Source organism: Pseudomyrmex gracilis, unplaced genomic scaffold, assembly GCF_002006095.1.
Source record: "Pseudomyrmex gracilis isolate BER0280 unplaced genomic scaffold, ASM200609v1 scaffold_12, whole genome shotgun sequence".
NCBI lineage: Eukaryota > Metazoa > Arthropoda > Insecta > Hymenoptera > Formicidae > Pseudomyrmex > Pseudomyrmex gracilis.
The window spans coordinates 844,818-861,784 of NW_018020596.1; the positions used below are offsets into that span (position 1 = coordinate 844,818).

The window sequence follows — 16,967 nt, forward strand, 5'->3', positions numbered from 1 at the left end:
CCCAGGATCGGGCGAAAAATCGGCGGGATGAAATGGCGAATGTGTAAGGATAAAGACCCTGAAATATATGGGCTGCTTTTTTCTGATTGCCGGAAAAACGGAAGAGGGAGATTACTCATCTCAGACAAAAACTTTCGCCGATGTTGTAATATAATTTTATAAAAATAAGATAAAAAAAAAAAAACATTCTTCTCTATACTTTTGCACAGATTTAAATATGAATTAACGTAAAAGAGAGAAAACGAGCGCTATTCAAAACAACTTTGCAACACAGTGTTGCGTTTTAAATCAGTTTTTCTTAGTAACATTATATTTGGTTTTAAATTAAGTTTTTCTTTGGTGACGCTTTATTTGACGTGGAAAACGAGAAATAGCGAGGAATTTTAAATTTGTGTGTGAGCGTGTGTTTGCACAAAAATCTCTAAAGTCTTTTTTTACATCGTGAAGTGAAGAACCGTGGGGCTGACGAATGTCGCTTATTATGACAGCCGGTCCTTTCTTACGCCGCCTCCACGTCCTTCCCGGCACGTTAGAGTGGAGTGCACTGAAGAACAATTCACGCTAAGTAAGTTATAGCCCGGAGTAAGATCGTGGAAAGAGAATGGGTCGGCCACTATGCGGTCGGTCTGACCTCACCGCGAGGCATTCCACTGCTACTTAACGCTCAATACGTTCCACTTAGGGCTGACCCGCGTCTATTCTCACCGCTGACGCCGCTTCGAACGTCGACAATTCTCTGCGTATTAATTTTCAACGTCACGTCGGAACGCGATTTTTTTTCGAGAAAATAGCGCGAAATTTTTTAACTTGAGCAAAAATTCGAATTTGAATCATACAATAAAATTAATAATTTCGATAAATGCGATACGTGCATCTGTTTATTAAATAAATGATATATTTCTAATTTTTTATACGGAAATTTTACATTATCGAAAACGTTAAATAAATTTAAATTGAATCAAATTGAATTTATTTTGCGTGGAAATTAGAGAAGAAATCAAAGATTCACGAAAATAAATAAATAAAAGTGTAGTTTACATTTAATAATACGTAATGTTTCAATTTCAATAAAAAAAATGCTTAAATTATATGTTTTGTGTTTATTTTAATTTTCATCTTTCGTAAACAACGCAATTATATTTACCATATTTTTGTTGCAAAATTACCTTCGCACAGTTGGGGTTTTAATTATTTCTGTCTTCCTTTTTCACTCCCGCGGTATAGGTAACACAACCGAGAGAACAATGCGCTGTTAGGTTATTTTTTACACGAATTGAAATTCGGCCGACTTGCTGAGCCGACTGTTTTTTTCGCTAATCACTTGCCGATATTCGACGCGGAGCGCTAGGTTCCGCCGTGGCGACGCCGGCGGAACAATAGAAAATTTGCCGACCGCTATCCACTTTATCCAATCTCAGTTTGGTTTTTTTAGTGCTTTTTTTTGTCCGAACGAGAAAGCGACTATCGCCGCGCCGCGGAATGAATTCACTCCCGCTTGAATTATGCGATTATCAGACATAACGGCCGGGCCGTACGTGCGGTCACGACGACGCATTGTTACAATCGCGCAGCGATGAATCGACCGGCAAAATGTCGTTGCAGATCGGGTCAAAAAAAAAAAAAAAAAAAAAAAAAAAATAGAAAAACAAAGCGAACGAAAAGGAAAAACAGAGAAATAAAGAGAGAAGGAAACGGATTTGCTCTCAAACACGTTTTCAGAAAAACGAAAAGTAGCTAAAAGTAACTGAACTACGGGATACAGTAATGCTGAAAAGTGTGAGAGCAGAAAATCGGTAAAACAAACGCGCGCATATACAAATAGTTCTTTTATTATCATTTAAAAGACGCGACAATAAAGTTACGGAAATACACGATAAAAATTCGTGACAGACGATCAACATCGAGAAACGCGTCCCTCTCTCCGATCGCGATAAAAAAATCCACAATCGATTGCGCGCAAATATTCGCGGTTGTGCACGAGCGAGCGTTACTGACCGCGAAATCTGGTTCGATTGAATTATGCGATTATCAAACATAACGGCCGGCACACGGCGCGGCGTTGAACGTGCATTGTTACGATCGGCGCGGCGCGGCGCGGCGCATCGACCGTCGCGATTTTGACGGGGGAAGGGTTGGTCGGCGCCGGCGAATTCGGTGGAGCGAAAAAAAGAGAAAAGAAAAAAAGATTGAAGGTACCGCGCGCGCGTTAAAAAAAAAAGAAAAAAAAAAGGCCCGCCATCGGTGAAATACTGCCCAGAAAACCGAACGGTCTTCATAAATCCAACGCGTAAATCAGTCTTTATGGAGTCTCTCTCCGTAAAGGGATGGCGCGCACGTATGTGGTGGCTATTTGGAACACTATGTGTATACAGGGTGTGTTCCGGGTGAGATTGAGATCTGCCGCAGAGGTTCTTTAACGAAGCGATGTCCCTTTTCCGGGTGGAAATTTGATTGCACGTATTTTTATCTCGCCGCCTGATTTTCTTTATCATGCACGTGTGGGTATTTCCGCCGCATCGTAATCTCACAAAACAAAATTTATTAACTATCGGTTTTGTTTTACCTACACTCACGTGTAGAATATTTACAAAATCAATAAACCACGTAAACTATAATCAGCCGCGTGTAATAAAAAACAAAAGTTCGATGATTAAATACAATATTTCGACGAGACGCGATATACGAGATCGTCGGAACATCGGGTTCTCGAAAGAATCGTCGCGATGCGGGGCAAACTGTGTCGGGCGCGCGCCGATTATCGAGATTGCGAGATTGAAAATTAATAACGAAACGCCTCTACGCGCGCGCGTGCGCAACGAATGTGCACACAGAATAAATCATTTTGCCGTCCGATAATATTTCCACCCGACGTTGCTGTCCCCTCCCGAAAGGCAGTCTCGGTCGGTTATCGGTCACGGATATCGGTCAGTGATTTATCATCGATTAAACGGACGTAATGCACCATTGTTGCATGGAACGCGCAGTCAGATAGGCAGGTATATGAGGTCGGTATCAGGATTTCGCTCATCCTGGATATTGAGTCGCAATCGGCTGTGTATCTCTGGGAGAGAGAGAGAGAGAGAGAGAGAGAGAGAGAGAGAGAGAGAGTCTCTTGGCGAAAGGGATGTGCGGCACAGAAACGACGCCACAATTGCGCGCATTATTGCCGCAATCCGGCTCGATTTCGTCTCTCGTAAGAAACCGATCCCCTCACGGAACTGCATACAACGCGATATATTCCACCCCCCGCTGAGGAATACTTTCGCAACGATATTACCGTGCGATATCGTCGGTGCGCGCGCGTTATTCAACCTCCTCTCTCTTTCCCGCTTTTTCGAATCAATATCTCTCTCGCTCTCTCATTTGATTTTCAATAAATAACGGAATAATATTTTCGACTCGTCATTTTGCGAGCGAATAAAGCACAAATGCGACACAAAGATATAACGACAGAAGTTCGATCGTGTTACTAATTATCCTAATTATTTGACACAATTGTGTGTGTGTGTGTGTGCGCGCGCGCGCGTCATTTCGACGGTATATAATTTTGTGTAAAAAGGACCGATATCGCATATTTATCTCGCTAAATACTCTCTCGTATAATCGACGCTATTTTGACCATTGAAACGCGAATTGCATATGTATTAACGAACTGTTCAACATGTGTTTTCCGGATGATCGATATTTCAAATTCCGGACGCTCGTTATGCCGCGTGTATATAGTTTTATTGTCCAGAACGCGGCGCGATATGCACGCGCGATAGGATTATGGAAATTCCATTTCATAAACAATTTACAACTTGTCCTCTCTTCTACCTCTTCCCCCTTCCTCTTCTCCTCTCTCTTCATCTCTTGAGAGAGACCGCCGAAAGCCGCGGAAATGTGTAGACGAATACTTGCTGTCATAGTGTTCCCCTTTACTCGCAAGCACGTTGTGCTTGAACTCGATATCGCGTCGACACAAAGGGACTCGTCGTGTGCAAGCTATAGTGCCGATATTATGGGCACGATAGAGGATTCAATGTGACAATCCAAGGGATGTATTCAGCTTGCGTATCGCTCTTAACACCGCTCCGGCGTCTCCCGTACTTTTCTATACGAATTGAAACAGCAACGTGACTTTTTTTTTCACTAAATTTTAACATTTAACGGATTAAACCGCGTGACCTTTCGATGAGATGTGTTTATTGTTCAATTATTTGTTTGTAATTAAAATTACGTATAAATTGAGAGTATACACGATATATGAGAATGCAAATATTGCGTATTTTATATTAAAAACCAAAAAAAAGAAAAAAGAAAACAAAAACTTTTCACCAACATTTATTATTTCGATAGCAGCATTTCAAATTTGAAATTTCACAGAAGAAATTTTCTCGCTCGTAATTAAATGAAAACGCAAGCGTCTTTGTTACAGCTTTGAAGCGTAATTTCACCTTCTATTGTTCTCGTTGTTAAATTCGAGTCTCTGTGTAATTATACCTCCAGTCCGAACCTGTGCCCGCGGAAGAAAGTCGATTCGAAAATTGTTCAAAGAATTGCTCGTGTTTGACTGTACAGCCGTGGTCGTCGTCGTCGTCGTCGTCGTCGTCGTCGCGAAATGTGAGCCTTCACACAGAGGCTCGAAATATTTTCTCTTGTTGAGAAAAATGATTCATGCATGAGAGAGTCCGAGTGTTAAAGGATCACGTAAAGAGCTCCGTGACGCCGCGATTTCACTTCGGTCGCCCGGTTTTCCTCCGGATGGAAAATCGTTTTTAAGCGGCGGGTTTAAAGGTCGCTAAGGTTTCCTCTCTCTCGCGTTTTCAAAGAAACGACCACCCTCATCTTGTTCCATGAGGTCGGTGTACGTGTCTGTATGTGTGTGTGTGTATGTGTGTGTATAAATCGGCGGTAGCGCGATACAGGGGTGCTCTGTAAATCTCGACCGACTATCCCGGGGGAACCATGTCTCAGTCACAGCACGCTGCTGTGCTGCAAGAGTTACACGGGGTTCTGGCACAAGAGCGCGCACTCACATACACACACACACACACACATATTGTAACAGTCACAGACGTGGCGTATAGTGCACACACACGTAAACGGGATGAAACCGTAGAAACCGCGTCAATCTCGCATTTAGTTAATGCGACTTTAATCCGCTAATTTAAGGTCGCGCCGTTGCGCTCGGATTTATCGACGGATTCGACGCGCGACGATTTTAACGAACGACCGCGGTAAAAGCCGGAGACGTATACCGTCGATGGTGCCTCGTACGTGGTTATCGTCGCGGTAAAACGTGCTCTGAGAACTCGGGTGTGACCACGTGAATCTTCACAAAAAAAAAACCTCATTTCGGGTAATGCGATATTTATTTTGTTGTACCCATTGCTGTGAAAATTGCATTTACGGAAAATATACAGGAAAATTTATACGCGCGCGCAATGCGCGCGCAAAATTATGCATTCTTTCATCAAAATTTATACACATCAAAATTCACATATAAATTGCATCAACATAAATTTAATTAAAATATAACTTTATAATATTATGCGTAAATTACATGTAAAACCGGCACAAAGCGCGTCCAAAAACATCAATTAAACATCAATAAATGACATAAATATAGTCAAATTAATTATGTAGCCGAGGTACTTAGCGTATATGTTGGAGCGAGGAAATTAATTTAATGCTCGAAATTAATAGTTAAGTAGTTGCGTCAAAGTTAGGCGTCAAAGTAACCATTGCGAAAAGTTTTAATTAATTAAAGTTTAATCCAGTTAAACGGCAACGAGTGTATCGACTGTGTTTACTATACAAAATACATGCGTGTCTCATCTCACCTTTAAATCTTTGTGAGATGTTTTCAAATAAAATTTCTCTCTTTTTGCTAATTTATCAAAATCTGTCCTTGATTTTTTCTAATTAAAGAATCACGAAATAAAGAATGTTGTAGCAGAAATACATGTGCAGTGTCGTTGCAATTCTTATCGCGATAGAAAACCTTTCACGTTTTTTATTTGAGTAAAATCTATTTTTCTAGTTAAAAAAAAATTGCGAGAAGACAAAAAATAAAAAACGTCAATAAACGAGGTCCGGAGGGGTTCGCGCCGTTGATTAATTTATGCTCTCGATTTTCGTTGGCGCGCACGGATCCCACGGATGTAAGCGTTCCTGTCTGCGTTTTTTTTTTTTTTTTTAGTTACCGTGCTGGTGCGCTAACATTTTCGTGCCGCCTGATATCCGATGCAACGGACCGGACGGGACATCGAAGCGTCGATTATCGCGCTTTCAGAGACCCGACAGCCCGTTGCGTTATTTCTGCCCTTCGTTGTGGATTTAACCTAGAAAACACACTCGGCGACACATCGCCTTCCGTTCTCGCGACATGATAACGTAAATCTCAATTACGCTGCATCTTCTTACATTTTGTTCTCATTTATTCAATTAACATCAGCAGAGAACACGCTAATAATAAAGTTATGTTTATATGTGATTAGACAAAACATCATTAGTTTCAATTACCCAGATGCATGCTCGAATTATATGTTAAATAAATAAATATTTATTTTAAGTTAATTCCAAGATCTATTTTTGTGCGTCTTTATTGCAAATAGAATATTATATTAGTATCTTTTTTTTAAGACTTAAGAGAACCTTGTGTTCCATTATCAACCATTATTAAGTTCTTTTTTTTCCCAAGCAGATAATGAGAATTCTTTCTTTCAAACAACAACCAAGCTACGGAAGCTTATACTTTTCCACAATGCTTTTTAGTTTTTTATAACTGGGTTGCGCAACCAAAGCGCGCGCTCTCTCTCTCTCTCTCTCTTTCTCTCTGCTGTGTCTGCAAGAGTGATGGACTGAAAAGACCGATATCGGAAAAATGGGAACTATTTTCAGGTTACCCGTCTCGTAAAATATTATCATTCGGTAGATGTATTGATGTCCGGTACTATCGGTACCCAATGTATTTTATTCTTTCGTCTTGAAATTGCAGAATATCAGAGAGAGAGAGAAAGAGACAGAGTGTGTGTGTGTGTATATATATATATATATATTTCTATATAAATTTGTTATAAGAACGCGAAGTAAATATATCACACAATCGAGTCTCTGTTGTCGATAATAAAAAATTTTATTCATATCTCAAATATTATTGACACATCGTAATTTAAGTAACAATATCTCTCAATATTTATACTTGTTTCAGAAAAATAGAAAATTTTAGTTTTTTTATTTTCAATCTTTGTACGACTGTTATAGACACAATCGTAAATTTATCCAAGAACTTTTATTTAGAGATCCTGTTTAAATAAATAGCAATTAATTAACAAAATCTTTTTTTCTCTCTCTTTCTCTTCGAATCCCGCGAATGTCCTCGCTATACGATTTTCTTCGTATCGGGAAACTATCGCGGGAAACCGTTACCGGTGAAAGTCAATTAGCTCCGTGCTCGCCAATCTAAACACACATAGAGCGACGCAATAAGATGTTTATGTTACGTGCGCACCTGTCCGTTTACCGCTAAAGAATAAATTCGAAGAAAAGATCAACCGCCGATGCGGAATCCACACGTCGTTTGAGAGAAACTTGATAAAGAGAAGAAAAACAAACTTCTCGTCCCGTCAACTGCTTTAATTAGCAAATTTTAATCACATGTATTGTACTACTTGGCTGTGCTGTACCAACCGGTAAAAACATACTATTAGACATGTTTTTGTATTGTACAACACACGGAGAAAGCTAATTGCCAGACGCGAAAAGTAACGCATGTGTAACACACATTTTACTCCATCGCTCGATATAATTACGCACACAACATGCAAATTTCTCGCTGACGTTTCTCGTTAAAATAACGGTAATTTTAATCCTGCAGCAACTTCTCCGCTATTACTACACACTGATTCGCGCAAGTAGGCCGAAGTGTTGTTGCGCGAGCAATAATTACCCTCGGGGTAATTACGCATTGACGCGGGTTGGGAGGAGAGGGGGGGAGAGATTCTGTTGCGCATATCGGGTGCGATATCAAAATACGCAATAGTGGCAACGCTCTCGCGAACTTAGACGTTTTAACGAGTTTGTCTATCGCGCGCGGATTAATTCGCGATCGAGGTAATATACCGCGAAAGAACACAGAGAAGTCCCGAACGCGCACAACATATTTCACACACCGGTATTTTCAAGAGAATGTGCACTCTTACATATGCATTTTCAACTATTGATAATCAATATGTGTACACATGTAGTATAATTGCGAGAGAATATTTTTGTTTCTTCTTATTTGTGTAAATTTCGTTAATTTAATTTCACAAATCGAGTATTTGCAGAATATACAGCGAAAATTAATAATAATTATACACACACACACACACACGAGAGAAGAATATTTTAATCAGCATTATCGACAATCTCCGATTATTTCAAATTCAGGTAATTATTCGCAGCACGGAACGCGCAACAAGCAACATCTCGCCGATGGAAACCGGATCTTCGAATATTTAAAATCGTCGAACGGAGTGATGATTTCCTTCGTTCTGTTCGAATGCGCTGTACAAAGTATTTTTTATCGCGTCCGCGAGGGATTTGATAAAATCTAAAAATGCGAGGAAAAGTAACGCACAACAATCCCGAGGCATTTCAGCGTGTGAAAAGACTGTGTAACACAAAACGACAAAAGCTGCACCCTACTTTCCGCCGTGACAAAGTGGCGATCGTGCGAGCGAGAGCACCTTTCTCACGTGACTTCGCGCGCGAACGATATTCTCTTTCTCTTGCATCTTTCGATCGACGCCTTCGCTAAGACGTCGAATCTATCGATCGATCGAGCAAGCGAGCGGGAGAAAGAGATCGAGCGTTCGAAGTGGAACGGGAAGCAATCGAGTAACGGTAACCGGGAACGAAATGAGGACGGTTTGGATTTGTTAGACGGAAGGAAGGATAAGGCGAGGGGAGTGGAGAAAAAGAAAGAAAGAGAAAAGAGAATGCGCGCGCGCGCGCGCGGTTCGTTCTCGCGGAGAAAGTTTGCCCCTCTTATTCCAGACAGGCAATTTCTTGGCGTAACCTTATCACCGCCACTCGTGTGGGATGCGACGTTACCACACGTGATACCTGATAAAAGGCTGCCGAGTGGAAAGCGCCGCGATAGAGAGAAACGCGAGAATCCTCGCGAGTTTATCGCGAAAAACAAGGGTGGCGTCTCGTATATACGCGATGCTAAAAGCAAAGGCGGTCGGGAAGCGTCGTCGGGTAAAGAACCTCCTTGCCATTGACCTTCGACCAAGTTTCGGGGCGCCTGTGTGTGTTCTCTCTCGCGTTCTCACCTCCCTCGCGCGACCGCGTTTTCATTTTCTCGCGTACACAGTTGCCAATCTGCATGTACATTTGCTATAATCAATACCTCGACTATGAGATCCCGATGGATACCGTGTGTTCGTATAATATCGTCTAATTGCAATTTGAACCGTGATAAATCATTCCCGGTGTGTGCGGAGAGAACACACACGGCGCTGGTGTGTGTGTGTCTGCCGTGTGTCAAAGAAGTTGATAAATTAACGAGATTGCAGATGGCAATAAACAAACAACCGCCTTGTCAATAATCGATAGTCAGCGACTGATCAGAGGAATTCGAAAGTGTGTGTGTGTGTGTGTGCGCGCGCGCGCACGGTGCGTGTGTTTTTCACGAGCGTTTTTTAAGAATGTATGTGCCATGTGCATGCGAAACTCGTTTTATAACCGGGCTCTCTCGGCTGTTACGTAATCGATTGGCCCGGGCACTTCGATGTCGGTCGTACATACAACATCGAGTGTACACATCGAGGCGTCATGCCGTTACTGGTAAATCGAGTGGCCAGAACGCAAAACCCCCATCGCGTATCGTTTCTCCCCGTCTATATTCTCGGGAGATAGCACAATGGCGTTTCGGTGGCCTTTTAGCGAATGAAAGCTCTACCCTGGTCCTCCATCCCTGTAGACCGCGACGGTTTCGAATCGCATCGACCCGGCCGCCTGCGAGAGGGCCTGGCTTTGCGGAGGGGAAACAGTGGCTCTCAAACGCAAACGACGATTATCGAGAACGTCCGCGAGAATGCGTTCCGAAGGCGAATATATCTGCATTCTCGTCTGTGCTGAACGTCGGGAGAAACGGAGACAGATTACGAGACAGAGAGAACATCTATTACGATGTAATAGATGTTCAATTTGCTACAAAAAAAGAGAAAATTTATTTTAAAAAATTGCCATTGCAACGACGAATCGAAAAACCATTGACTTCCTCGGGCTCTTTTTCCGAAAAGTAACAGAGTCTTATAACATGTCAATAGATATTACACGATGAAATATGTTCAGAAAAAGAAGAAACGGCGCAGCGTTTGTTCCTTTCGGTTGTATTTTATATAATTTAAAATCAGTTTTAAACGAAAGGGAAATTATTAGTTTTTTTTCTTTTATTATAGATTACACCGACATTGTCTTCAGTGCAGATCACTTGGCACAATGTAAACAATTCTTTCCAAACGCTATCGGAATTCACAAGAAGAGTCACGTTGTATATTTGTGCACGTATAGCTATACACAGCTTGTGTAATATGCGAGCACGTAGCCGCGCGCGCGCGCACACACACATATACACACGCGTGTACGTGGACTTGTCTGTTTGCACAAAACTTCGCGTTATATACAATATGTAACGTATTTTCTCTCTCTGTCGTCTGCACATACGTGCGTGTTTCCGGTTAGGCGAGCGAACACGTAGAATCCGCGTAACTGTTAAATACATTCGATCAAATTAATCGCACCAACGGTTTCGCGCCATTACCGAACCGAAAATGATGAGAAACTTCGATGTTAATTCTGAAAGCATTAATTTTGGATAACGCGCGTGGAAAATATGTTTAAGAAATCGAAGAACTTCGCGCGCTCACACGCAAGAAAATTTATATCGTTCGATACGTATAATAATCGAAAATTTGTATACTTTTTGTTAAGTGCGCAAACAACAGTCTCGCGGAATTTTTTGCCCGGCAGTTATGGCCAGGGCGTACGAAACCGCGCGCAGCGGCGAACAACCTCATCGAACGCGGTAATGAACATTATAATTGCAGGGGATACGAGTTGTCGGTAATTTCGACATTAATATAGATCGGATATGTACACATTACTAACGCGTGTTGTATTACATGACGTGTAATCAACGTAGCGCAATAGTCCATTTCAAGGCTGTGTATGTGTATGTATGCAATCGCTTTTCTCCGATACGGTAAAAAAAAACATCGCGCGCGTGAGTTTTATACACATATATAACATCACTCGCGATATATTCACGTATATAATAATATATATATATATATATATATGTATATATTCATCATATCATTCTCTGTTGTGTACTATTCGACACAATTCGCCGCGTTTGAATAGTTTGAATATTTAACATCTCTCTGAAGAAGTTTTCATACGAATTTTCACGTTGTGAATAAGTTGCGTTCGCGTGTGTGTGTGTGCGCGCGCGCGTGCGTGAACGTGCGTGCGTCGAATATTCGCCGCTAATTGTACACGTCTAGGAGCATCCATTGACGCGTGTTTCGCGAACGATTGCGAACTAGCTCGCTGTTAATTGGCAGCAATACGAGTTTCCAAACTTTGCCAACAGATCCAATTGTCGGAAATATAATCGCTATTAAATTTACTGAGTTTCGTTGTATACCAGTGTGTGTAGTAAACAATAATCGACGATGATTTGATCGACAATGATTGCATAATCGAATCGCATCCGCAATGAAGAAATTTACTCCTTCCTCTTCCGTCTCTCTCTCTCTCTCTCTCTCTCTCTCTCTCTCTCTCTCTTTTTCTTTCGTTTTATACATCTCACGAGCAACTCTTTCGACGTGAAAAAGTGTTTTTCACGTTTAAGCACGTTAAACGGTCTGACGAATAAAAGTTGCAGAAATGTAATTAAGGAAAGGAAGTTGATTTTTTTAAATGCTCTCTTGAAAATGATCTTCGTTCTAATTAAAATTTAATCTTTTAAAAGCTAATTATCAAAGCGTCCGGAAATTAAGAAGCTCGCCCAAGGAAGAACCAAAGAGACCTCAATAGCTCAAATAACATCTCCGCATTCGCGCGATATGCGGTAATAATACGAGTCTACACACGCAATTGGATGACACTTTGTACCCACTTTGGTTTTTTGTCATTTTCTTTCTTTTTTTTTGTGTGAAAATATAGTAAATTTATTTTTCTGTGACACAAAAAGCGACGGTGAATCCTGTCTTTAAAAAGACATGTGAAATGTATAACTCGAAACATATCAAAGTTCTTTCGACGTTATTTGTTACCACACTTTTTTTTTTATCGCGACGGTGATTGGTTCTTTATGCGGTTTTTCGTAGCTCGAGCTGCGCTGTCAAACATTTTCGACAATTCGGGGTTACATGTGTCAGATGCGTTTTGATAAAATCAATGTCGCGCGCATGTCCGTCGTATCTAGTTTTCGTAAATTTGATATTTGTCAAAATGGATACAACGCAACGATGACGAACGTTCGAAAGAAATCAATTTTGAAATCCCTTGCGCGCGTTTTGCGCGCAAATTTTAAAAAATTTACTTTCGCGTATATAAATTATACGTAGTGATAAACGTAATTATCATCGCGAGAGCCACATGTAAGGAGAACTCTCCGCAAAATACATCAATCCGGGAGGAAGGGGGAGAAAGCCAGAGAGAGAACTATCGGCGATCTCCCCTCGTGTTTGTTATTTAAATTCAGTCTGGACACCATTAATTAACGCGCCCGTCGGCAAATGGCTATAATTACCGAAGGCAGAAATCCGCCGGCCGATTCAATCTTCGTGAAAATTTATGCATTATAAATATATCTCCGTTCCGTTCTCTTCCGTTTTCGTTTTGCGCTTTTTCCCTCTCGCTCGTTTTCTATTTCTCACTTTTTCTCCCTTTGGACATAATGGCCAAAGCGGATTAGATAATGGAGAAGCCGTCGTACATACGGTGACTTTATAACTCTGTGGCGCGGTCGTGCACCGGGCGCGCCCGCCATTAAGATTCCGTGTGAAGAAAGAGAGAAATTGCAATACATTTTGATAAGGGTGACGCGCACGCGCGTGTGTGCGAAAAATCACAGTTTCAACTGGCGTTTTCCTCTCCGTTTCCACCGGTACGTAAAGTATAACTCTAGATAACTATAAAATTAAATTAAAATAAAAAACCGTCGGACTGAGAGAGACCTCGTTTAAAGGAGCTAAATAAAGAATCGACGGTTTTTTTATCTATCTGTAACCCGCACACATCTCGAGACGCATCTCCTCATTTGTTCTCTCACTTCGTCCGCAAAAATTGGTCAAACGATGCGGAAAGACGAGAGTGGAAAACGGTGATATTCCGGACGTATGTTCTGCGGACGTTCTACGGATCTCTCGTTAACGAGAGAGAATGGCCGATGGTAATGAGAGAGTACAGTTGCGATAACGAGAGTAAACACGAGGTATGAAATGACCGTAACAAGAATCGTAACGATCCGAATCGAACGGATGAGTTAAAAGAGGAAAGAGAATGGATACTACGGGAGCGCGACGGAGTTCATGGAGTGGAGTTACATATTTTTTAAGCATCGCAAATATAGTGTCGCGAAGAGTATCGGTCGTCGAGATACACTCGCCGAGAGTGCGTTTCGATGAACGATTTTGTGTTTAGAAAACGACGCGCCCCCGAAGGAGGAGATTGGGACGCACTCTGGTCGGTTTGGGATTACTCCACCGCTGCGATGGATTGATGCGAAAAAATAAGGCGGAAACAGAAGAGGATGGGCTCTCTCGGAAATACAAAATAGACTGTGTCAATATCCCGCGCGTATGCGATGCACGTACGTAACATCGCCCGCGGGAAACGGGCACCAACGGAAACATTCGGATAGCGCGCGCGCGAGCGAGCGAGCGAGCGAGCGAGAAATTTTCACAGCGTGTTATGTTTTACTAAGGACTCTGTTTGTGTTTGTATTTTATCCAAATACACGCGTGTGTACATAACCGCGCGTATAAAAAGAGAAGAAGAGGAACAAAAAAAAAAAAGAAAGCGTCGGATCGCCATCTCGGAATTTTGATATCTCGAAACCGGCCTATTGCGAATGACGTTTTCTTTTTTTTTTTTTATGATCTTTTGTTGACGACCGTCGTTGAGGAGTGTATCTTCAAAAATCGCGTTCGCGTTGCGGACAGAACGGTGTGGCAAGAACACGCATGCGATTGTTTTTATAACGCAATTTCACGGTTGCGGTCTACACAAGAGAGAGAGAGAGAGAGAGAGAAAGATCGTCGCGCGTTTTGCGTATAATTGAACAATATCACCGCAATCGTAGTAGTTCGAAATTCCCCCGTCGAGTCATTCTTCGGAACAACACGTTCCGAAACGTCGCGTGTCGCGCTATCTAAATCTGCGATTTCGCTGGGAGGCCTCTCCGAAGACCGTTTATTATAATACATCAGCGTGCGCGCGCGCGAACTTAACGCGCGGTTTCATTGGGACCGTAAGTAGCCGTGCGATTTTGGCTTTTTGCGCGCGCGCACGTTGTATGTAATCAGATTTTCGGCACGCAAATCGATCGAGTTGTTGCAAACAAGCGCGTTAGTTCGGAATGCGAATCACTTGTTATGCGCGTTATTCTCACGCGAATAACCGAACTTTTTGCGATTCGAAATGCGCGACATATCGAAATTAATGTTTAATATCGGTTTAAGCGGAAAAACAACCGATAAATCGACCCCAAAAGACCATGCGGAAGTGACGCGAAACACCGCTGTCCGTTATATTTGGAAAATCAATATTATCATAGTGTGCGTTTGTACAAAGCTCTACATATATAATACGTATATATATATATATGTACATATAACCGTTACTACACATATACATATATACATATATGTATATGTAACTGTCGAGCTTCAAACGGATGAGCTCCCCCTCGATTTAGATTGGCATACCATTAGTATTACATGTATTATGAGTAAAAATACTTACCCTCGATAACCGAATGGCGCGGCTTGTAGGACACGTCTGGAAAGATAACAGGGTTAGTATTAGTAAAATTAGTTACAATGTATGTAGTATACATATATATATACATATATATATATATATATATATATATATATATATATATATATATATATATATATATGTACACACGCGCGTTAATTAAAAAGCTCGCCGTTTCTCCGTTTTATAACAAATTTGTGCCATCACCAATTGCAATCGCGACACAGAAAATCCATTATTGCGTTTTTAGCACCGTTATATTTTAGAACGCATTATTTTTCAATCTCACAATCAATTCGGGGATTTCAATTCGAAATTTGCTTGTGATCAAGCAATAATAACGGCAAGTTTTTGTCGTTTTTATTTTTTCGTACCACATTTTCGTAGCTCGATGATAAAAAACTGAAATTTTATTTACGAATGTTGTGTACGTAAGTATGTATGTAACGTAATTTTTGCGGGAAATAATTTCGCAGAGAAACTTGGCGAATGCCAACACCAACTCGTTACGAAGTAGCAATGAGATTGTACAACGAGACATCCGGCGCGTTCTTAAGCAACTTAAAAAGCAGGTATTGGCAGCAGAATAAATTTGTAATGTTGTAACGCGATTCTCTCGTCACGGAACAAAGGCGTTCTGTGTATACATATATATATATATCTTGCCGTTTAAAATGCAAACTAATTACAACGACACAATTAGCGTCGCGCGCAAACTACGAAAGAGAGAGAGACCAGCGTCCTACGTGGAATTAAGTAATTTATATTAGTGCCCCCTGTGTCACGATAAGATTTATTTTGTTTAACTGAAGCAACTTAATTAAAGACTTTAATTTAATTAAAGTCCACCTTAATTAAGTGCCCATTCTTACCGGTTCTGTCTGGGACGCGCCGGCTCTTGTCGCGTAACGAGTCTCGCGAGACAAGGGAACCCCATAAACGTACAAAGCGCGGCTCACGCGTTTAAGAAGGCACAAACGCAACATCGACATCCCGGAAATGCTCGGCGCAACACAAGACATTATCGTTCCCTATACGCTGCGCGTATTCTCTCAACGAGGATATCGCGCTATCGAATATTCTGTCTCGCGCTTACAAATAAAAGCCGCAAAAAAAAAACAAACAACAAATGCACGTATAAGCGATCGGTCCTGATACGACACTATGTATGCATGTCCGAATTGCTCACACGCATTCTCCATTTTGACGTTTTGTTTAAATAACTTTTCAGTTTGTGTGTTTTCACGTATCGATGGAATCTTTTCTGTAACGGTGTAAATAAAAAAAATCAAAAAAAAAAAAAAAAATAAAAACAAAATAGCGCAGAGAAAGAGAGCGAAAGCCCCGACAAAATTGCAAAGTACGAACACCGGGGATATTTGGGCCGTCCCATCGCGTGCGTTTTGCGTGCTCTCGTGAAACTTTTAATTATCCTTTTCCGGAGAACCCTTTAATGAAGAGGCACAGCGCGTTTCCTATGACACGGAAAATAATTACAAGTTTCCATATATATGTATGTATTTCGGGAGACACACGCGGGAAAACGGATTGTCGAACGTCCATCACACGGGGAGAGCGCCGCGTATACGTGCGCGCGCGCGCGCAAGATCGGTGACGTATTGTGTGCGTGTTGTCGGGAATGAACGCGGGAAATGACCGAAATTTCTCGAAGCAGAATATTAATTCTCCGCTCTCATCACCGTTGCTCTGAAACAACATTCCACGCGCGATGCGTGGCAAATGTACATACATCTCGCAAAACACACACACACACACACACGTAGAGATGTCTCCCGCATTCAAATCTCAGACATTTATTCTCTGTGTGATACAAATTTGGAAATTCCTCCTTTAAAATTTAAATCGCGGCATAATTATCAGACTCGTATTGTGTGTGACGTAAATATTATACCTTATTCAAGTGACACATTTGAATT

The 16,967-nt window shown here is 41.4% G+C and overlaps 1 protein-coding gene across 3 annotated transcripts in view; it reads right to left on the bottom strand.

Annotated features, from left to right (window-relative positions):
* LOC109863763 (agrin-like) overlaps positions 1-16,967 on the bottom strand; it is a 409,371-nt gene that overhangs the window by 224,153 nt on the left and 168,251 nt on the right. For all 3 annotated transcript variants that reach the window (XM_020444286.1, XM_020444285.1, XM_020444284.1), the window contains exon 2: positions 15,013-15,048. In XM_020444286.1, the coding sequence (XP_020299875.1) occupies positions 15,013-15,048 (36 nt within the window). The remainder of the gene's footprint in view (positions 1-15,012; positions 15,049-16,967) is intronic.